This window comes from Bombus terrestris, chromosome 8, assembly GCF_910591885.1.
Source record: "Bombus terrestris chromosome 8, iyBomTerr1.2, whole genome shotgun sequence".
NCBI lineage: Eukaryota > Metazoa > Arthropoda > Insecta > Hymenoptera > Apidae > Bombus > Bombus terrestris.
This window is the reverse complement of record NC_063276.1, coordinates 7,281,370-7,304,839: the sequence shown is the minus strand read 5'-3', so window position 1 is coordinate 7,304,839 and position 23,470 is coordinate 7,281,370. Positions and strand designations below refer to the sequence as shown.

Genomic DNA, 23,470 nt, shown 5'->3' with positions numbered 1-23,470 from the left:
GAGTTATGTCGTGGGGATCTTTCGATTGGTCTTCGTACGACCGTTTGGAAACTCCGAGGTTTGTCACAGGATCTCGCCTATCGAGCTGTGGAAAACTGCTGCGAGGAATTTAAAAGTTCGTGGTACCGCAAATTCGTTAAATCAGGTCTAAGCACACAGCACAGGTCGTAAGACTAAAATTTTACATTTGTCAAAGATAGCGATTGTGCTTGACCGTGGTATAAAGTTGGCGTAACGGGATAGTCGGTAGATCGCGTTATAACGAGGTAACTCGATCTGCAAAGTGGCACGACAAAGCGGTAAAAAGAGCTTGATTCGAGATATTAATGGTGGAGATGCGTCGATAAAACTCATCTCTGCGATCTGGAAGAAAGCATTGTTCATGGTGCGGAGGGTGGTGTCGTTAAGCCTAATAACGAAAGTTGAAGAAGTCAATCGCGCTGTATTATATTAATCGTCGAAACGTGGCACTCTGTGCGCATTGACGTTTAATCGTATATCTCAGCAACATTTCGCTATAGAAGGCGTGGTTTCGCCTTATCTTTCGCGCGATTGGCTATCAAAGTCGAGCAGGGAACACGTAGTACTACGTGAAACGTTGGAAAGGCGCTTAGGATCGGGTGTGGAACGTTGTCTCGTTGGTTTTTCCCTGGAAGAGAGAGGCAAACGTGTAACCAGTCAAAGGAATCGAGCAATGTGCCGGGCGAGATCGGCCTTCGCATTGCTCGAATTTTCCAAAAACTTTCGAAATCGGTCGAATAAATCGCACGTTGTTCACACACGTGTGCGATTTGTTCCTCTCGATCTGTCGGACAACGTCGCGCTTACGTTTCCTCGGTTGTTAAGTCGTTGGAGCGTGACGATTACAAATCAATGAAATCTCGCTGGGTTATTAGAAAATCAGCGCGTGACTACGTTCTACTTTGTAGAGATCGGCGTGTTCCTTACGCCACTGCGATCGTGGAGACACGCAAGCCCCATATACATACGGCGCGAGCAAGTGGAGACGCGTACGTACACTCCCGTTCATAAGTATTGGCACATGTATGAAAAGTTGAGTAAACTCGAAAAATCGTTAGGAAATTAACCGAACCGTTAGCAATCGCTATCTCGTTCGACGCGTTAGACCATAAAGCATCCACGTCCGACTAACGCTTCATGAACAACATAGCCCGAAACTACGAGGAGGTCCGAATTAATCAAACAACCGCGGAAACTGTATTACGTACAAAGCTACTACTATATTATAGAGTTTAACTTTACTTATTCGTTTTTTAAAAGTTGCGAGCTAATGGTTTAAGACAATAACATGTTCCAACTATAATTGTAATATGTTATATGACAACGTGTAACGTACCGCAAAATAGTCCGTGTTCGGAGATTGAAACTACCTCTGTAAAAAGAGTGGCGATCGAAAGACGCGGTACACGGACGAGGAAAGAGTTTTCGCTTTGTTACATCAAATTTTATTACTCTAACATCAGATATACCGGACCTTTCCGATCTAACGTTAAGAACGAAATAACGAATTCTCGAACGTTTTGAAAATTACCTAATAATTTTCCGAGTTTATTTAGGCCCTGATAAGTATCCTAATACTTCTGAACTGGGATGTACATTCGGAGCGTACACACACTCACCTCGGACAATTGCGTTTGTCTTCTCTCCTTCTCGATTCCGGTTCCCTCTTTTTCTTCCCTTTGACTCCCTCGCTCTTCCTTTCTTCCTCGCACCCTTTCCCATTGCACCTCTCCTTTTCCATTTTTTCCTTCTCTCCCTCGCCGTCAATTCTGCCGTTCCCCTTTCCGCTTCAATCTTCCTTCGCCCTATCCTTTCTCTCCTCCTGACTTTTTTATCATTTTTCGCTGGCCCCTCTTTTCTATTTTTTTTTCTTTCTTTCCTCTTCCTACCCTTCCCACGTTCGCTCTTTGACTTTGCCTCTTTTTCTCCCCTCGCTGCAGCACTATTTCTACTCCTCCCTGCCCCCCCCCCCCGTCCTTTTACTCTAGCACGCTGTTTCTCATTATCTCTTTTTCGCTTTGCCTTCATTCGCCTCCGCTACTCCATCCTCCTTTCTCTCTGTCTCTATCCGCAGCATTGTCCCTTTTGTCGTCGTGACCCTCCTATCTATCCTCTCTATTCCTCCCTTCTCTCGCAGCAGCCGCGGCCTTTCCCTTTCCTCCTGTGATATCATATCACAGAGACAGCGTCTAGCTCGTGTGCGCCTGTGTATATTCCGCGTCGCTCGACGGAAGCAGGACCAAGGTGAAAATTCGAAAATTTCACCGTTCGCTTTGTCACGGCCCTGGCCTTCACGGTCGGCCGCTTTCTCAGAATTCGTTCACTCGTCGGTTACGATCCTTCCCTCGACCTAGAACGCGTTATGCCACCAGTTGGTCCCGCGTTACAGCTGCGACCAGGCGAACTTGTAACGCTACATAGAGATGGCCGTGCCGTGTTCCCCGATAATCTAATAACGTTCTTTGGAACGCGGTAGACTGAGTAGGTCGTACAAATTGCTAATACTTTGCTACCATTCGACCAGTTCGCACGCCTCGCGTGTTTCGCTTCGATTTTGTTGCTGGAGAACGGTTACGTAATTTCACGCAACGAGCCAGTTTGTTAACGATCCCATATAGTTGCATTCGACTGGATGAAAAAGAACTCGAACGATTGATACCGAATCCAACGAAATTGCGCAACGCCTACGAGGTTCTAAAGTCGAAAGCAGCACAAACGTTGGAGCATTCGCGAGGCGAACGTGTTGGTTTTCACTGATTTCGGCTCTCCATTCATCGATGCAATACGATGAACTCGGGAGATAGTCGTGTGTATGCGTTATTTATGGAATTACGTAAGACGTTTCTTTTTCCTTTTTTTTTCTTTTTTTTTGTGTGTGTGTGTATGCGTGTGTGAAGAGAATCTGTTTGGATGGACTCTCGCTAATATAAACGACAACCGGCTGCTTCGCGAGTGTCGTCGACCTCGCTCCACGATCACTTTCAGCGTCACGACGGGAACTTCGATTCGATCCAAGGCTCTCGCCCTTTCAGACCCATCTTCGTTTTCTTTTTTTCTCTCCTTTTTCTTTCTTTTACGTTGCATCGATTCCTCGATCGTTAGAGACGTTTGCGCTAATTACATTTCGTCATATCTTTCCTTTCCGATGTGACCAATAATCTAAATTACCTGCTACGTCGTAACAAACTTACTGAAAATTCCCTCGCAGGAACAGACTGATAGAGACATTTTTTTTTATCAACATTGTGCAATCGTTGATCGATAAGAATGTATTGTGTCGTGGACTCTGATTGCTTCGGAAACGGTGCATGATCTATATGTTTCTTTCTATTTTCTTTTATTTCCTTCTCGCAGGAAATTCGGTGGCAACTCAGCAAGCTTGTCTAGACCGTTTAGCTTGTTTTATAAAAGTCCTTTTAACTTCGAAACGTTCAGTTACAGGCTCATTAACCTCTTTCGTGCAATGGTTTTAACGAAACGCGAGATTAGTTTGGAAAAGTGGAAAAAAAGAAAAGTGTGCGGAGGAGATGCACGAAAAAAGTCCTTGGCGAAATTGGATTTAATTTCGTTGCTCCGATCCCTTCCAACAACTTGTCAGTATTTTTTCTTCTCTCTCTCTCTCTTCCTACACTCTCCTCGATATTACAAAACGAAACGAAACGTCGTGCACGCGTTTCGAAGGCGCAGATTCGATTTTTTGGCCACGAGTCCCTTTTTCAAGGGCACACCTACCTCCATCGCGCCCGCAAATTTCTTTTTACCCTTCCGTTTCGTTCTCCTCCTGCGCTGTCTGTTCCAGTATCTCTCCCCTTTTGCTTCTCCTCGTCGGTCGCCAGAAACGGGAAACGCCTGAACTATCGATCGAATTACGTAACTACAGGCAGAGGCCGGTAATCTCGTTTTTCTAATGAACTTCGTAGCGAGCGAATGCCCCTTGCGTCGGACGACAGCCACAAACCGTGCGTCATATTTGGTCGCTCGATCAAAAACTATGTCTTCTTCAACCAGCCGCTCTACCCTTCTTCGACGATCCAACCCTCCAAACGCAAACACATCGACTAACTTTCTCTGCCTCTTTGTCCACCGTTCCACGGTATTTGAATATTTTAGTCGAAACATTGAGCGGGATATTTAACCGACAGAATTACTCGTTGGAGAATCATCGACTCGTTTGCCACGTGCTTCCGACGTGCACGTCACAAGTAGAAAACGTCCCGGTTACGCTTTCTCAGACGTTAAACGGGAATAATATGGATTACACGGTGAAGCAGCGTTCGCATTTATTATTTTTCCAGCATTGGTAATGACAATGAACGAGTCGCAGAAGCGAACCTTCGCTTTCTAAATATTACTTTAACAGGTTTGGTGCTCTTTCCACACGCGTTTCCATTATCTCGCGTCGCCACTGAAATACGCTAAACTGTGTACACTGTCGGTTAGCCGGTCCTGCTTTAAACCGATCACATTTTCATGGAGAGGAGAACGACCGACCAGCAGAAAAATCATCGCGTGTTTGTTGATCCGTCAACCGGTAAACGATAGTCGGTGTATATCTTCGATTGTTCGATCAGAGAGGTTCAGTGTCGTAAAGGCCAGTTAAGCAAAAGTCTACTCCGCGTGTGACATATGTTTTTGTTGATTTTCGTAAAAATGGAAGCGCTTGTTCTGTGTTTCGAAGGAGGCGTTGAAGTCTCCAAAGGTTCGGCAGCTAGAAAAAAAGCTAACTACCGTCTCTTCGAACGAAAGCCTCTTCGTGTTCTTCGTCGAAAGTCCGTGGCAATATCCAGGCGAGACGAGAACGGCGAAAGAGCGTGTGCGAAGGTTGGCTGGTCGAGACGGCGAATGGCAAAGGCAAAACGACCAAAGGGGTGAAAAATTCGCAACGATCGCGAGAGACAGTCGCGTCTCGCGGCTCGTGCCGACGCGACGTGGCGTTATTGCAGCGAGGCAACGAGGCCGCGCATATCAATAAATAACCGTAAGGCAGCGTTAACATCAACAACGATACGTCGGCTATCATTCCGTGCTTCTTTGCCACCACCCCCCTCGGTCGGGTCCGCGTCAGCCCCACGGGGGTGTGCACACGTAGGTACAATCGATTGCGTCTGCCAAGCTTTTACGCCGGGGAGAGAAAACCGGCGAATCGACAAATTCGACGCGGCGCACCCCCGTCTCCGAGGAAGGGGTCGCTCACCATCGGCCCCGTCCATTTATATCCTCCTTTCGTCCTCCTCTTTCCTACCCACCCCTCATCCTCCTACCCCATCCTCCTCCTCGTCGTCCTCCTCCTCCTCCTTCCTTTCTCCGGGCCACCCATCCTCCTTTCTCCTTCCTTTTCTCTTTCTTTCTTTTATTTTTTATTGCTATTTTTTTTTATATTCCCGGGCGAAAGACGAAGCACCCCGTTATGCACGATAAAAAGTTTAATGTCAGAGAAGACGTCGTGGGCGGCGGAAACGAGGAAGGGCGAAGAGGGATGAGGTGGTATGAGGAGGGGTGGGTAAGGAGGGGTCTGCAACTGGGATGGGTGGGTGCGTGGGGTGGGTAGGCGCGGGTTCGACGTCGGGACGTGGCGGCAGGGGGGGAGGGGGGTGAAAGTGCCCGGGGATCGTAATGACTCGATATGAAACCCGGGCAGTGCAATTTCTTTCTTCTTCTGCCCTTTCCTTCCTCCCCCGCGCGTCTCGACGTCTTCCTCTTTTTTCATCGCAGTATTTCCCCATAAAAGCGGCTCGGCATAATAAAAAGCGTTATATAGCTGGCACTGAAAAGTAACGCGCGTCTCTCTCTCTTTCTCTCTTCTCTCTCTTCTCTCTCTCTCTCTCGTTCTCTCTTGGTCTTTCTCTCCCCCCTCCCCACTTGATCTGCTTCGCGCTCGTGTATATGCGTTTATACGTACGTGTGAATGTTTGTGTATAGGTTTGTGTACACGTGTGCGTTTGCAAGGAAACTGTATACACTACGTACGTACACTAAGAAACAGACACGGCGGCGTTAGGTCTTTTACGGCCTTATTTGCGGAGACGTAAAAATCGCGAAAATCAATACGGAACTTCTAACATTAAATATTCAGGCTATTGACTGGGCGGGGCCGAGAGCCAGACACTCTTTCGTACCTGAGAGTTCCTCGGCTTCTTCCATGGGAAACTATTCTTCCGCGATCGCGATACGCTCGCCGCGCGCCAGACGAATCGAGAAACGCAGCTGCTTCCAGATGTTTCGCGGCTTCTCCGGCCTTTCCACGATACTTTGATCCTGCTACCAGTTTGCGTCCTACCGCGTCTTTCTTTTAGCAAATGTTCGGAAATTTTATTAAACGGTCGATGCCATCGGAATTGATGTAACCATTGACAAAATTTTGCGAGTCATAAATTATGAGTTAGGTACCAGCATCGGTAAATTGGTTCTCTCTTCCGTTCTCTTCGATGAACTTTTCCGATAAAGGAATTTCTAAACGATGACGAGGATGACAATTCCCTAACGATTACGAAGTGGAAAGAATATTTGACTGAAATCCCGAATCCGCGATTTTTATCTAATCGAATAGAGGGTGTTTGAAAGGGTAAAAATTCTGGAAACTTTGGAGCTGAACCAACACGAGCACGCTAGGTTTATATTTTAAAATAGTACGAGTTGAACAATTGAACGAAATCCTGGTGTACGATTACCGCGAGCGTTCAACATGATACAGGTTTCCCTGTATATCGTCATTAGGGTCAATTACTTATTCAACGATACCTGATTAGGAAAATTATTTTCTTCCTTCTAGCACGTCTTAAAATAAAAACTAATCTTTTGTTGTAGTTTTTGAAATTTGCGCGTTTTACTCTTTGCTTTCTAATCTTGAAAATTTCTAGCTTTCTAGCTGTTCTGGGAGGTGAGTGAAATTTCGCTTACAAAATTCCACCCAGACATACAGACAAACAAACAAACCGGAGAAGCAGGCGGAAAAAACTTGTCAGTTTTTTTTAAATTGTATCGTATTATCGTCAAAAATGAACATGTTTCCAAAGTAAAGCTTTCTAGCTGTTCGCGAGGCGAGTGAAATTTCACTCAGATAGACAAACAAACAAACAAACCGAAAAGTATTATATCGTGTATCGTGTTAGCATTAAAAATGTACATGTTTCCAAAGTTAAGCTTTCTAGTTGGTCGATAAGTGGGTGAAATTTCGCTTACAAAAATTCCGCTCAAACAAACAGGCGGAAAAGTAAGGTGAATAAAAAGCGTTAAAAAAAAAGTTGTCGATTTTTTAAAATTATGTTGTGTTGTCATTGGAAATGAAAGCGTGTTCGAAATTTCAGCTTTCTAGCTGGTCGGCGAAATGAGTGAAATCTCGCTTATCAAATTTCACTAAGGACAGACAAACAAACAAACAAACAAACAAACGAAAAAAAAACAGGAAAGTAAGCTAAATAAGAAGTATTGAAAAACGACAAATTTTTCCCCTGCAATCTTCAAGTTAACTGATTACTTTACTTCACGCAAAGGACTACGAGATTGTGAAAGACAGTGTGTAATTTGTAAATTCATTAGTCGGCAAACTATGGTGCAGGGGTGGCCAGATTTCTACATCCTTTGGTACGAAGTAATTAATTGTTTACGAACGCGAGCATGGAACGTAGATATTTTTGGTACCGCTTTTCATTTCGATACATACCGGCACAAAATACATTTTTTCCTCCCCCCGAGAATAATAGGATATTTGATGCTCGTTATGATTAAAAACGATTTGCGCGTGTGGAGTGATCAATGTTGCAATGACAATTTTCAAAGAGCGAGCCAGGATATTCGAGGTTCCTTTTGACGGAAAATTGTTTGATGTATGAAACGATTAACGCTTTAACTGAGCAATTATTTCCAGGGAAAAGCGCAATATCCGACGTTCTTTCTGTAACCGGCAATCAAATTCGACGTTTGCAATTGGTTGAATTGTTTCGGGCACGTTGTGAAAAATCGGACGATTTGATACGCGGAATTGTCAGACAACGTTTTCGATAATACACGTCGCTCTAACCATAATGCGACTCATAGCTGGCAAACATTTGTTTCCGCGAACAAAAACGGAAAAACAAACAGCAGAAAAATGAAGAAAGGGGAAGGAGGAGACAAATTCATGATAATTCTCTCTCTCTCTCTCCCTGTCTCCCGCTGTCTCTCCCTCGCACCTGTATAGCCCCGGTTAAAGGGTTAAGGAATAAATAATTCGCAACCAAAACGAAACGGGGGCTTTTGCGATGCAACAATACACCGTGGTACGAATTAATACGTATTCAGTTGCCTCTTTTTACTTGCATGTAAAATTCTATTGTTATTTCGCAGAATAATTTTCAAGGAATTACGCGAACGCTCTGGTATACGGCAGTCGATAGAGCGACCATGCTCGAGCGACAAAGAGAAAACGAAAAGAGACGAACGAAAAAAAGGAAGCAGTAAAAAAAAAAAAAAAAACATAGGGGGACACGATTTACGGTGGGTTTACGTTTCGTGAAATAAAATGCAAATTCGAAGGGAAAATCGTACGTACGCTCGTGTCCCGTTCGGTTGACAATTAGAACTCGTGATCGAGTAAAGAACAGATTGGAAATAATTCCTTTCGTTTAAAATATTCATTTTAACCTTTGTTACAGTTTTAATACGCGCCTTTTATAACGCAACATTTTATCGACAAAAAGGCGAATGTAAACTTCCAGCGAAATATTTTCCGCCGATTCTAAGAAACTTTCGCGCCACTCGTGGCGATTTCTCGAACGTGGAATTTCGAAAGAATCTTCGCGTCTAGTCCGACGAAAATTACAAGGATAATCGAAACGAAATGTATTATTCGTGCAGCGCGTGACTTGTTGCACGTTTCGTTCGTTTGAAACTACGAAAGAATCGAAAAAGCATCGATTTCTTGCGAGAGCGCCGGAGAAAGTAATTTTTCCCGGATGATCCGCGATGAAACGCGCTAAATGCGTTTGACAGGTCTGAAAGTATCGATGATACGTGACAAATCTAGGCTAAGCCAGGCTGATTTGCATCGTCGAATGGAAAACGATATATACCCGGTTTAATCTCGGACAACAAACAAGTTAATGAACGGCAGCGAGGGTAATAAATTTCCCGCAGATTGAAAACAATTTATATTCTACATAATGGCGATATCCATATCTTTTAAACTAAGCACTCGGTTGTGCGTTCGTTACGCGAAAAGCTGGATGGCGATCTTTTAAATTGAAACTGGCAAATCAATTTTTCCAGCGACACATCGCTTACAAGATTATATCTTCTATATTTTGCGATAACCAGATTAACGTACGAGAAAAGGAAGGAGCGACGCGAGGCGAGAAAATTACGATAGAACCGGTAGACAGGATACTGACGGAAGATGTGTCGTTTATAAACGACGTGTCAGCAAATAAAATCACGATTGACAGAAATACCGGTTGTTCAACGGTGTTAAATACGTAGGCGTGCGAAGCTGTTCTTGAATCGCTTTAAGCCCGCTCCGCACTCGTCCAATCGATCTTAAACTGATTCTTGGCTGTGTTTCCGTGTCTAAACCGATCTGACCTAAATCCAAGCGTGTTTCAGTTCTCAAGGCTTTCGATATCGATTCGATTCAATTTAACACGGTTCCCTTTCGATTCGGTTTCGTCTATTAAGATTGCTCCAGTTCGCTACAGCTCGGTTCACCTGTCTCCGTTTCCACTTCAATTACGAGAGATCGACACCAACGTGTCGACCGAAACGTGTCCTGTTCTGTGTTCCGTACGATCGAGCTCAGTCTCGAAAGATCCTGCCTCGCATCGTACGTTTTGATTTTAATTTTAATGTTAAACGGAGGGGCTTAAACCTTTGGAGAATAGATAATAACCACATGCACAACGATGTGTCGCGCCATGGTAGATATTACGCGACGAGCACGTGTGCAACTTGAGCGTGAAACACGTGTTTCTTTCTCTTTTTTTCTTTTCCCTTTCCACGAGTCCGAGTGGAAAGCGTTAAGTTCAGGCAAGTGTGTAACGAGCTTTAGCGCTAAGAAAAAAATCACAGCGGTCAGAGAACGAGAGAGTAGTCTGTTCGTCGAGTGCTTCATTGACTTTCATGACAGATCTGCGCATAGTAGCTGGCTTGGGCGTCGAAGCGGAAATACATATTTTATCGGCACTGTTCGGAAGCGCCGCTTAAGAATTCGATCATCTCCGTGATCTGTTCATTGGCATCGTCATCGTTCCTACGTATGCGTATCCGCGTATGTCTTACGTTCACTCCCATTCATAAGTAGATATCAGAACACCTGCTGCTTTCATACGAAACGCTACAATTAATCCAGAGTATCGAAGAAACGATTACTTTCTACCAAACTTATAATAATACAGTGAATTACAATAATTATATAATTTTGTATCGAGTTAATCTCGTCAAATTTTTAGTTTAAATGCCGTCCGAAAAATCTGTTAAACCTGTCGAACGAATTAAATTTCCTAGTCATTTCTAATGTTAATTACACTTCCTGTCGTAATACTTATGATACTTTCATGGTACTTGCGAACAAGGATATACATATATATGTGTGCCTTTACGTAGGTTACGTGTGCGTACTTCTGTGTATGCCAGCGTATGTACGTGTGCGCACGGAATAACAGCTCACGTGCGGCGTGCCAATTTTCGTGGTAATTAATGAAGAGCGACGCGGCGTCGCGTGCCCTTATCCGGACCTATGAATTAACTTTCGCTGTGGTCCTCAATTTTCTTCGTTCTTGATATTCTCCTGTCCATTGAACTCGAATATTTGTCAAGGACGCGTTTGTCGGTCACATTCCCCGCGCGTAACCGGTTTGCCTTGTTTTAATGGTCGATTTGCAAGCGTCGAAACTTTCGACGGATCGTTTAGTCCCTTCATTAACGCGTCCTTTCGCTTTTGTTTTCGCAGGTAGTTCTATCAGCGTGCAGCACGTACTTCGACACGATCCTGTCTCAGTACGAAGAGAAGGATCCCATTGTCATAATGCGGGACGTCAAATTCTCAGACATCAAAGTCCTCGTCGAGTTCATGTACAAGGGAGAGATTAACATTGATCACGTAAGTACTATAAAGCATTTCGTGATCTAAATATATCTTTTAATATATAATCGTATCGGCCGGATAAATGGCCACGAATTGTGGCCCACTGCCACTCGAGTCAGCCCTCTTTTCGTTACCAACGAACATTCCCTGCTGTCCGATTAATAGAACGAGAGAAACTTTTTTTAATATTTTTTACTTCGCCGTTACGAGATGTTTCAGTTGATAGGATACCGAGCATCGCTATACTTCGACTAATTTTAAGAATCGACGTTGAGCAGCATTGATCGATTTGTAAAAATACAGCTGTTCGGATGTATGGCCGCTGTTATTGATCAAGCGTGGCCAAATATCCGGACGCTTAGCGTGCACGAGAAGAGAGTTGGACGAACTCGTTTGAGAAACGTTGATCGGGCTTTTTCAACGAGCGGTGCTGCTCGAAATGAAAACTGATTAAAGAAATAAAGCCCGCGGAACGTAGCTCTTTCGCCTCTCTTCAGACTCGATTGACGACTTATTTACATCGTGGACATTTACGAGGACACTTGTATGCCGCTGACGGAGGGAAAAATGTCGCGGGGAACGGCGCGGGAACGCGGCTGGCCTCAATTTATTAATAATTGAAGACTTCTGGCTCTTCGAGGTTCGAGAATGCCGCGCTTCAAAGCGACCCGAACTTCCCATTAATCCCTGCGAGCAAAAATCCTCCCGAAGATGCAATTTGTTTTGCCGAGCGCGGTCAATCGTTTCTTCTCGTGCTCGTCTTCTTCTCTCCGCGTGGTAATCGAACAAAAGAGAAGAAGAACCACTTTGTCATCGGTGAAAACCGTCGCGATGAAAATCCAATCGATAGTTCTATTACACCGCCGCCTAATTAACCATCGAGCAGGTTTTTGGTCTTCCACGTTGATCCTATTTTAATCTCGGTGTATGTTCGTGTGCAAGTGCACGTTGATTGTTTGAACTATCGCTTGACAAGAAACGGGAAACACGCGCGGTGGAAAACGGCATTGCTCTGCATCGTTTACCCGCTACTCGTAAGAAAACGATAAATCGGCGCCGACCAATGGGCACCGATCTGTTAACACGTTTGCTCCTACCGACGCGCGTATGTTACGTCATTTTAATTATCCGCAACTTAATTACTAGACTCGCGGTAATTGAGCATTGACGCAACTATCGGATTTTTATATTTATTCAATTATCTTAATTTAATGAAAATATTCAAGGAGATAGAAACAAGACAGTAAGTAACGAGGTTGAGAAAAGGAAAACGAGATTGCGTATTTTCAGAAACGCGATTAAGAAAATACTACGCGGACAAGAATTTACCTCATTTACGCTCATTCGATGTTTCCAAAAAATCTTTCTACCTAAATGACGGCCCTTCCATTCCACCTTCTAACTTGAGAAATTTTCTAACGATAAAAATGTACGATCGGGTCGTAAATAATCCCAACAACACACTTACAAGCGAACGTATCCATTTCTCAGTGTAAGAGGTCGAACAAAGAATCCGAAAGAAAAAGCATGCGTAGAAAATTTGACCCAATTCCTCGATAAATTCCATTCGAAATCCCAACCTTATCTTGGGACCTTAATTTCTCTCTACTATTTCAATTGCTGATCAACATGGTCCCTAAGAAAGGCGAAACACCATCGAATACCGAAGAAACACGGAGGTGTACCGTTTCACGTGTCTCGTGCGAGGTGAAACGCGTGTCGCTGGATAAGAATCGGATCCAGGTTGGAAAGAGGATCCCGACAACGGGTTCTCGTTCTTCCGTGTTTCTAGTCGTGATCAGGCAGTCGGGTTCGCGAGAGCTTTCTCCGGCTTGGCCACGTTTTGCCTGCGAAAAATCCGGCTCTGGTGAAAATCTGTGCACGGCGTATGGAACGCGGGGAGCATCGAAGTTGTTCGATCGTGGTCGGTAAATGAGCTTTGGCTGTCGTCGATCGGATTTGCGCGGGGTCGGGGCCGTGCGCGTGTTTTTTTTCAGCGCCAGGCAAGCTGAAACGAAAGCGGGAATGGCGCCTATGGTGGTGACGGTCGTTTCTGAAATACACATTATCCGCTGCCGGAGACGCTGACCCACATAAGCATTTTTCCAATTCCGTTCGTGGCTGATAGAAAGCCGCGGAGAACCGTTTGTAGAAAGTTCTCATATTATTTAGCATTCTCTCGGTCGCTCTGTTATTATCGCAGCGAAAATTGGCAAATAATAATCGGACCTATTCCAGCGAGGCGTCCAGTTGGCCCGATACAAAACGTTATATCGGATTTTTCCTTCTCTGTCTCGTAGCCGCGCCGATCCGATTCATTATTCGCTGCCTCGAATCCCGGCTTTCGATCGAACAAATTCGGCTGCTACGAGTATGCCCCGGACAGGGCAAATTGAAGCGGCCAGGATTAATGGAATTACTAATTTTTACTTGTGCCGCGCGATCGCTTTTTCCTACGGCTTTTCCAGAACGAACGGAGCAGAGGTAATTAGATTTACTTAGCAGCTCTGCAGCTGGACGAATTTCTTACCGCGTTCGACTCCCCTCGTATATCTATATCTGTGTACTGTAACGGGTGTTCCAGAAAATTGAGTGAGAAATTTCAGAATTCGTGCAGAAGCCAGATCGATCGATTCCGTTAATTGAATAACAAAGATAAAATGATGATGTGGCAAACGCTATTGTTTTATTTTTAGTTGGAAACATCTTCCTTTTCGAGCCTGCTGAAACTGAATTCCGTGTCTATTTAATGAAATGTAAAAAATCGATTAGAATTTTGGAAGTCGATCGGTTTGCATTTCGCATCACCCTAAAGTTCAACGACAATTTTCTGACACATCCTGTAGACATGCTAGCCACCCTGTAGACTTGGACGAAGGAACTTCCGGGAACATTCCACGCGAGAACAAGAAAATACGTGGAGGCTCGTGCCAAAAACGCTGAAACGACGCGCTTCGTACATTATACCATTTATGCTCGTTTCCTGGAATCACCGCGGAAATATTGAAAGCGGATCGGTTAAAAATATTGCTGCTGGTAACTCTTGCCAGGAATGGTTAAACCACTCAGGCTTAACGTCTGCCGAAACGAGAGGGAACTTTACTTACCTTGATTAGTCGGAGAATATCGAGGATATCTACCATGTACCCTTCTTCTTACGCGGATTTCGTGTCTCTTTATTTTACTATACATACAAGGCATTTCAGAAAATTGGTGCGAAACTCCTGAAGCACGTACCACTCATAGAAACAAGCGTGTTTGATACCAACTTTCTGAAACGTACATATATATCTTTAAACAAGGTTCAAAATTTTACCAACTCGATCGAAATCGCGGACGAAAACTCTGACTGACAACCTCTGAAAGGATTAAACGACAAAGAGCAGCTTTTCTGCTCGACAAAGAAAGCTCTGCATCTTTTGAAGATGGGATTCGTTGCTGTTTGCTAGATTGATTAAAATCGCGATGCGTCGATGTTTCAGACGAGATTGTCGTCCCTGCTGAAAACCGCGGAGGATTTGCATATCAAGGGCCTGGCCGAGGTGAGCTGGCGTAGCGATTCCACGCAAAATGATCTAGGAAACAGCGGTCACAGTCCCGGCGCGGCGACTCCAGGTGTCGAGACGGTCCTCAGGGAAGGTGACGCCGATGAACCACCACCTCCGAAGCAAAGACGCAGAGGGCGTCCGCCTCTGGACGACCCACCCTCGGCTCACGACGTTTTCACACCGAAAATCACATGTATCACCGGAAATGTACGTCAAGTATGGTTCATTTTAAAGTTCCATTTATCGTAATATGTCCATCAAACGAAGAGACTGCTAGAACAAGGAGGCAAAATTCTACTTTCCAATCGATTTAAAGTTAGTCAAAATCGTATTACAGACTTTTTCGAACGTGCTACAATTTCGCGACCGATTAATATTCAAATATGAATACGAGAGCTACATTTTCTTTTTTTTATCTTCTATTATCTAAATATAATTTAAACATTGGAACTGGATCCTTGTTACTGCAAACCCTTCGATCACTGTTGATTGAACGATCCTAAACGTTCTTCGTCTTTCCCTTTCTTTTTTTATATTTATACCGACTCAGATATGCCTCTCGTTCTTCCAAAAATAATTGAAAGATAATTTCATCACATCTTGTGACAGATATTTTATGCTTTGAAATGGATAGCCATTTATCGTACAATTAAACCTCAACTGATGAAGACAGTAACACTCGGTGATTAAGAATCGATTAACAACGATATAAAGAAGTGATTAGCATATTGAACGTAAAGTCCAAATACAAAGAGAAACTAATATTTCGTAAAATATCGTAGAAAGATTGAGGCGTATCGGAATTGATCTCTCCATCACATCGATCGCAATCGACAGTTACATAGCGGTTATCTCTTTGACGCGTGTATTTCAAACGTTCTCGATTTCCCAGGAGGAAATGATGAGCGAGGGCGGTGACCACGAGAGTTGGGACGACGAAATGATGATGAATGAAAATAACGAAACGCCACTGCCGGTGGTAAGGATAGCTTCTTCATTTTTTTTTTTTTTTTCTTTTTTTTTTTTTGTTTTCTTTTTCATTACATACTTGATATACGATCGCTTTGGTAACGTCCTACGATGATATTTTAACAAGCTCTGTGTATCGTCGTGCTTTGCAGCTATCGTACATGTCGAAGGATGACAACGCATCCGACCAGGAAAAGAAAGGTACGTGACTTGGTCGATCGAACAAAAGTAGTCGCGATTAGGCGTTACTCCGGAGGATGATACTACGCAGACACACGTTCTATGCAGAGGTGCGCGTTCTGTTCGGTAGGCGCGAAGAATTTAACGTGGTTTGATTTTGCTGCAGCGCCTACCACTCCCTCGAATTCCAACGCCACGAACCTATCGATCCCCGAGCAATTCCGAGACGTCGTGAAGATGAACGATTACCTGACGACGGGACGCCGCCAAGAGTTCTGGGAGGAGCCGTTCACGCGACGCGTTATGGATGCCATTAAGAGCAAAGAACTGGAAATGAAGACTGCTGCCGAGATACTTGGCGTGTCTTACGGAACCCTCTACGGCAGATATCGCGACAGTTATGGTTGCCTTAAACATCCGTATAGGTAATGGAGAACAGACTTGACGGTTTTTGATTGCCTTTGTCGCGACCGGTTACTGCTTCCTTCGTGCTTTATGACCGTATCGCGTTTATGCATCGTATTTAAAGCGAGCGCGCGCGCGCACGCTCGTAACCTCGTAACTCTTTACCTTTCGAGAGAGTTTTCATTCCGAATCGTGAAAATCGCGAACACGAAGGTACGAGGAAAGAAAACAGAAATTTTCCTGGGAATAAATTTGAGACGCGTGCTAGGTGAAATCGTGCATTAACCTGCTTTCGTCGGCTTCATTTTTACGCTGCTGTGTTCCAAGCAGACTTTTTCTTCCTCCTTGTCTTCTCCCTTTTTCTTTCAATTACTTTAACAGGCAAGAATTTAAGCTTGAAATAATTACGATAATAAAAATCTGTTACAGAGTAAGGGACTTTTGGTCAGAACCTGGGCCAGCGGAAGTGTTAGCCAAACTACGAAGGAAAGAGATCACGTTGTTCCGTGCAGCCGAGTTCCTTAACGTGACCGTCCACACGTTGGCAACCTATTTGTCAACGCTACAGGGTCCAGACAGGATTTCGCTGGCCGGTGACTTGAGCGTTGCGTCGGGTGCCATCGACGGCAACAACGAGACTCCGGAGAATAACGACTCGGTGAACGATATCCTGCAGAAGATCAACGCGAACGCAGCCACGACAGCGACACCGACAACCTCGACTCCCATCAAGAGAGAGGGAGGCGGCTATATCGAGGTACCAACGCCCGTCCCAAAGCCAGCGACCTCGGTGCTCGAAAACAACCCGGATATCACGATCGTGAAAACAGAAGGCATGCCCCGCAAACGGGAGTACGCGAAAGTTTCGAACACGGAGAACAACAACGCAAAGCTGATGAGTGGCGGCGCTGTTAGCGAGGTGACGCAACAACAGCAACAACAACAACAGCAAAAGATCACCGATTCGTTGTCGTTGAACAACGACAACAGCAAACCCTAACTATTCAGGCCTTATCTGCAACCGGCGAATCCCCGTGCACCGAGCGCTAACTACAGATCCGAGCTGTGCCCTCGCAGATTCTATTCGAACGTGTTTACTCGCTTCCTCACGAATTTCCATTTGAAGTAGAAGAAGGCGAAGATGAAGAAGAAGGTGAAACGCGTCGCACTGTCCGTGTTAATAATTATTTGTCGTCGTGACGTCGTCGTCGCAGCCTTGGCCCGTTCGTTGACGCTCCACGCACGCCAGCCCACGCCAGCAAAAATGTAGCTTTAGACAATCTCGCGTGTACGATCGTCGTCGTGGCATAGGTTGGAGTTGCGTCGACAGCAGGCGAAACTGTCGCGAGTAAACAGGAAACAAAAAAGAAAGAAAACGTTATTAGCGAGAGTTATATCGAGGGATATGTTGAATGCGGAGTCGACTTATTTTCGACGAAGGAGTTTGCCAAGCGAAGGGCTTGTTGTGTTCGGTGGTCCTGCCTTTGGATCCGGTTCCATTCTATCCCGTTGCATGGGAGCAACGCCTGCCGCATATATTTTCCGAGTAAAACGAACAGAGTGCGTCGAAACTAGAGAACGATTCCTTCTTAAGAGTTAGTACCTAGCGATACGGTTCTTCGTTACTTCAAAATTGGTTTGCTTTAAATCCAAAGTCAGTAGCGATTATCGAGATCGTGTTTGGCCTTCGTGACAAGGAACAAACAAAATGAGAAACAGAAGAACTAGGACTAAAAAGAAAGGGAAAAAACACATAAAAAAGGAAGAATGAAGAAAAGAGATGAATGAAAGAAAGAAAGAAACGTGTAATAAAGTTCAATCGAAGTTCCTTTTGAATAACGATGTAGGGTGTATCGCGAAAAGAATGCCTAGACTATTTTCTGCCGCATGTGTCTGTATGGTAGCACGTAAAGAGCGACAATATTATTCACCCGTAGACCCGTCAGTATAGCGATCCCAGAGTGACAGTTCTTCGAGAATAGATGTTTCTCGTGCGATCGTCGTTTTAAACAAACATTGCACGAGCGTATATTTCAGCGGTATATTGAAAATACACTTTTGCAACGGGAGCCTTAAATCGTTCGAGCGTTAGAAATGTTTTACAGATGCGATTCGCCGAGATTATAATTTGTAGCATATATCATTTTCTGTCGAAGCATATCGGCCAATGACGAATTTCGCACTTGTGTTTTCTCTTTCGAACGGTTTAATTTGTACATTTCAAGGCATGCCTTCTCAAGGACGATCTTTTACTAAAGGAATATTTAGAACGTTTAAATATTTAGAACGTTAAAAAAATCGGAATTCGATCCGTTAAGGAGGAAACGGTACAATTCTATTTTCCTTGTTTCTTTCGCTCACTTTCTGTCTCTCCCTCTCTCTCTCTCTCTCTTTCTCTCTCTCTCTGACTCCCTTTCTCACTATGTATTTACGACAGTATATACGATTTATCGCATCTATAGATGATATTTTTTTAGAAACCTCGTTTAAGTATGTTATATATGCGCGAGCTTTCTTTCCTCCTTTTTTGTTTCCTTTTTTAAATTTTTTATTTTCTTTTTTTTATGTATATATAAATTAAGTTGTTGACGTCTTAAATGGCTTTTATATAAGCAATGATTGCTGATCGATATCAAATATCACTTAAAAAGGAAATACACGCATAACGTCCATTGTAAATATCGGTGCAATAGTAAGACCTGAAATTAATATTATTTGCCACAAAGTGTGCGCTTAATCGCTATTTTAAAGGGAAGGAAAAAGCAAAGCAGAAATGGGGAAACGAAGAAGGGACATGCTGTTTTTAGCGTAGTGCAATCGCATTCAAATCCATATTGCTTTGCAAAAGCGGGGATGAAAGAAACGAATGGAAATAAGAACGGGGAAGATAAAAGAAAAGAAAAAAAAAAAAAAGAAAAAGGTATATCGATGCGACTATTTTGGGCCGATCGATCGATGATGCCTTGTGGTGCGCACCTACTTGCGAGAAACTTGCGAAAAACTTGCGTCTAAACTCGTAAGAAAAACAAATTGTTCGTTGGCGTCGTGTCTGCGCGTAGCTAGACGTGAGGAAGAGCGAAAAAAAACAAAGTTGCATGTGCGCACGATTTAAACTGTACTACATGAGACATTTCGACTGGGAAAAGATATGAGTATTCCTGTCCGCTGAAGGCGACAAAAAAACAAACAAACAAACAAAAACACTAAGTAAGAAGTAATAGTATAGTAGAGGTATTCTCGATATGATATTTTTCGACGATATAAGACTTAGTTGTGTTGAGAGGACTTATGCAGAGAGGGTACTTGTAAAGTAATCCAGAGAAAAAAAATGGTGTAATTTGTGAAAAAAAAAAAGGCCGGACGCACAGGAAGAACACACAGTGTCATAGAGGAGGGTTAGCGACGAGGAGAGAATTCAAACGAAAAAAAAAAAAAAAGTGGTATTGTGAAATGTGTACATACAGAAGCGTAGGTTAAATAGAGCGATCGAATGCGTGGAAACGTGAGCACGCAAAAAATATTATATATATATATCTCTTTTTCTCTAGAGGAAATTCTAAAATCGACTGACTATTAATGATAAAGATGATGTTTAAACGATTAACTGCTCCATGAGCATGGGAGAAATAGCGTTATACGTTCGACGAGGATCACTAGTATTTTCCGAAATGAAAACAAATTGTTTTACGTTTTCTATTTTTTTCTCTTTTTCTTTTTTGTTTTTAGTAAATATATATATATATATATATATAAATATATGTACATATATATATATACATATATATATAATATGTGCTTATAATACATATATAATATGTATACATATGTATACATATTTTATATACATATATACATATATACATATGTATATATAATGTATACATATATAATATATGTATATATATATGTATATATATACATATATTGTGTTGTTTAACTCTGTTGAAATCAAGAGCAGAGGATAATCTTTCTGATTACTTTACGAGTGCTCTGGACCGACCATTTTACCACGTATAAGTATCAATTTTATACGATAACTTTGCACCGTTCGATATTTTTATTCGTAAACTATGGGACACCGTCGATGATATAGATCTGTTCATCCTCCCATTCATTAATTTAACTCTCCTCGAATTTCATGATATCTTTCGAAATCTCTTTTCCAAACCTCTCTATCTCTTTCTTCCTCATCCCCTCCCTTAGTCTGTCGTTCATTATTATTATTATTATTATTATTATTATTATTACTATTATTATTATTAATAATATTATTATTAATAATATTATTATTATTATTATTATTATTGCTACTATTGTCATCATCATCATCATCATCTTCATCATCATCATCATTATTATTAACGTTATTATTAATATTATTATTAATGTTATTATTAATATTATTATTAATGTTATTATTAATATTATTATTAATATTATTATTAATATTATTATTAATATTATTATTAATATTATTATTAATATTATTATTATTATTATTATTATTGTTACTATTTCCTTTTTTAAGTAAAGTAAGACTAAGACATACCAAATGAGAAATGTAAGGACAAGTTTTGTTAGGTTAGTACTATCGCATATCAAGAACGCAAGAATATATGCGCCTGAAGCACTTTGTATTGCCTATGCACGTCCCGGTGAAACGTAGCTGGGGCGCACAAGACCATTTTTACTCTAGCAAGAGTATACGACTAGAAGTATTAATATTTAATATTAATAATCAACGCGGATTGTCCAGAATGGATGGTCATGTTTTTGAGGATCAACATCGAGCCATTTTGAACAAAAAGAAACAAACCAATTTAAAAGAAAGTCAAGAAAGATAAAAAGAATTCATCAGACAAAGGAGTTCGATGTTTCTATTTCTTTTTTCTGTTCGTTTGTATAATTTTCTCAGTCGATCGTTGATTTTTTTGTTTCGGTTTCATTTTTGTTTTCTATCGGCCAATTGATCCTTGGAAAAATTACCTACTCTTTTTACCGTCCATACGGACACCAAGTTTAACGTTAGTCTTTTTTTTTTCTTTTTTCTTTTTTGCAACGTCTCTTTTCTCTTTTATTCTAATCGAGATGCGATCATATTCTTTTTAAAAACGAATCTTCTTCGCGAGAGTACAAATTACAATGGGACTTTTGTTAACCCTGTTGGTGCCATGGACGCTTTTGAGAAAAAGGAAACGTTTCACGTGTTTTGTCCTGCCCGTCTTTGCATCGCGTCTCTTATCCTTCGTTTCTAGGCACCAAGACGGTTAACGATTATCTTCTTACGATTATTATTAGACGAAATCGTTGATTCGTTTAATAGATATATATATATATATATTTTCTTTATTATCTTTTTTCGTTTAACGAAGAGATCGCGCGTATGTCAAACCGTACGTCTCAAAGACTGATGGCCATTCATTTGGAGGTTCTTGTAATGGTAATCTCACGCCGCGCGACCTTGTAAACCGTCGACAAGATCGCCGGAGTACATCGACATTGTATGAGAAGACAGGACAAGACTAGCCTATTATTGGCGAACGATGCCCGATCGCCGTGCGCATCGTACAATGAGACTAAAAAAATTGATATCATAATTATGTGTCGTTTGATATAAACGAGTAATGAATATAGTATGTATCATCGTTTTATACACAACCTAATTATATCTACGTACACTATGTACATTCCTAGTATACACTATGTCACTGTCACACACATTTGCATTACACGCGCATTAACAAAAAGAAAAAAAACGCATGGACCTATTGTATACGTGTACGCGCGTGTGCATCCGCACGCACAAAGAGCGTGTACGCGTGCGTATGCACGGACGCGCACGCAGAGACACAATACACATATGAATATATTTATAATAATTATATAGCTATTCCAAAACGGACCACCGCGACATCGACGTACGAAGATCATTTTAAAAAAAAATACAAATACAAACGAGATAGAAGAAATGAAAGGAAAATAAACAAAAAAGAAAAAAAAAGAAAGAAAACCGGGGGAAAAGAAGTATATGAGGAACTCTTAATCGACGATATTTAAATGCGTATTAAAATTAACGATCGTCGGTTAAAATTAACCAGCGTTACGTTTCGTTGTTAAGAGAACAGCATCGCCGTTATCAGTGTCTCATGTATAACAACGCAATCGAGTCTCTGTCAATTTTACAAATACACACGAAAATTCCCGAGTGTATACGTGTATACAAGGAGAATAACGAAGAAGTTAAAAAAAAAAAAAAAAATGAAAAACAAAATGTAATAAAACACGCATGTATAGCAAAAGAGGTTGTTACACTTAAGCACAATAGAGAAGACAAAGTATATGAGTATAGTTTTACACGAAGGCTTCATCGCCCGTTTAGTTTTATACTTGAGACACGAAGAAAAGGCTGAAACGGTTAGACGATAAAAACAGTTCGAAACCCCTCTGTTCTGCGTTCTCGTTCTTTCTCTCTCTGCTGTCCGTAAGAATCGAAAAGTAAAAACAGAAAAAAAAGATACAAAACGAAACGAAATCAGATTTTTGTTTTTCTCTTTTACCGATGGCGAATTATCGTCATATGCCCGACCATCGCGTACACATACACGCGCGCGTTACGCGCATGCGCATTCGTAACGCATCCGTTTCGTACAGAAAACTTCCTCTTCCACTGCCCATTTGTCTCCTTTTTCTGTTTTCTCTTTCTTTCTCAAAGTATATCAGTTTGGTTTAATTTAATTAGTACTATGTATACACAGAAATATTTTGAAAATCATCGAAGAATGCGATGACGGATACCACAGATCGATCGATGGAGCGACATCGCATTCTCGTTTCCACGAAGTATCATTTCTCATTAGCCAAAGTTTAGAATTTGCGTTCGTTATCTGTAATTATTTTTCTTTCGTGAATCACGGCTTACTTTATTCCTTTCTTTATCTCTCCCTGTTCCTTTATCGTTCTACCTATCTCCTTTCCTCTTTTTTACATTCATACACATGGACACAGGACATATATGTTTGACATATTATTATATTTACTATTATTTTAATTATAATTTCCCAGGAGTATATATTATCTTTAATAATCGTGGTAATTTTTAGACTAGAAAAACATTATATTAGCGGATAGAGATTAAAGTATACATAAAAAATAAAGTAAATATATATATATAAATATATATATTATATATATATATATTGATAAAAAATATTGAGATCGTAATTAGAAATTGGGTCGAGTGCATACAATGCTGAAAGACGATAATGGTATTTACGCGTAAGGATGTTAAAAGGTC

The 23,470-nt window shown here is 41.9% G+C and overlaps 1 protein-coding gene across 9 annotated transcripts in view; it reads left to right on the top strand.

Annotated features, from left to right (window-relative positions):
* The window catches only part of LOC100642212, a 76,523-nt gene extending 56,978 nt beyond the window's left edge, over positions 1 to 19,545 (top strand). For 8 of the 9 annotated variants that reach the window (XM_012311246.2, XM_012311251.2, XM_012311247.2 and 5 more), the window contains 6 exons: positions 10,940 to 11,089; positions 14,557 to 14,838; positions 15,515 to 15,601; positions 15,744 to 15,792; positions 15,938 to 16,196; positions 16,606 to 19,545. In XM_012311246.2, the coding sequence (XP_012166636.1) occupies positions 10,940 to 11,089; positions 14,557 to 14,838; positions 15,515 to 15,601; positions 15,744 to 15,792; positions 15,938 to 16,196; positions 16,606 to 17,176 (1,398 nt within the window). In that variant the 3' untranslated portion in view covers positions 17,177 to 19,545. The remainder of the gene's footprint in view (positions 1 to 10,939; positions 11,090 to 14,556; positions 14,839 to 15,514; positions 15,602 to 15,743; positions 15,793 to 15,937; positions 16,197 to 16,605) is intronic. The other variant, XM_003397311.4, reaches the window with a different exon arrangement.
* Positions 19,546 to 23,470: the final 3,925 nt, after the last annotated feature.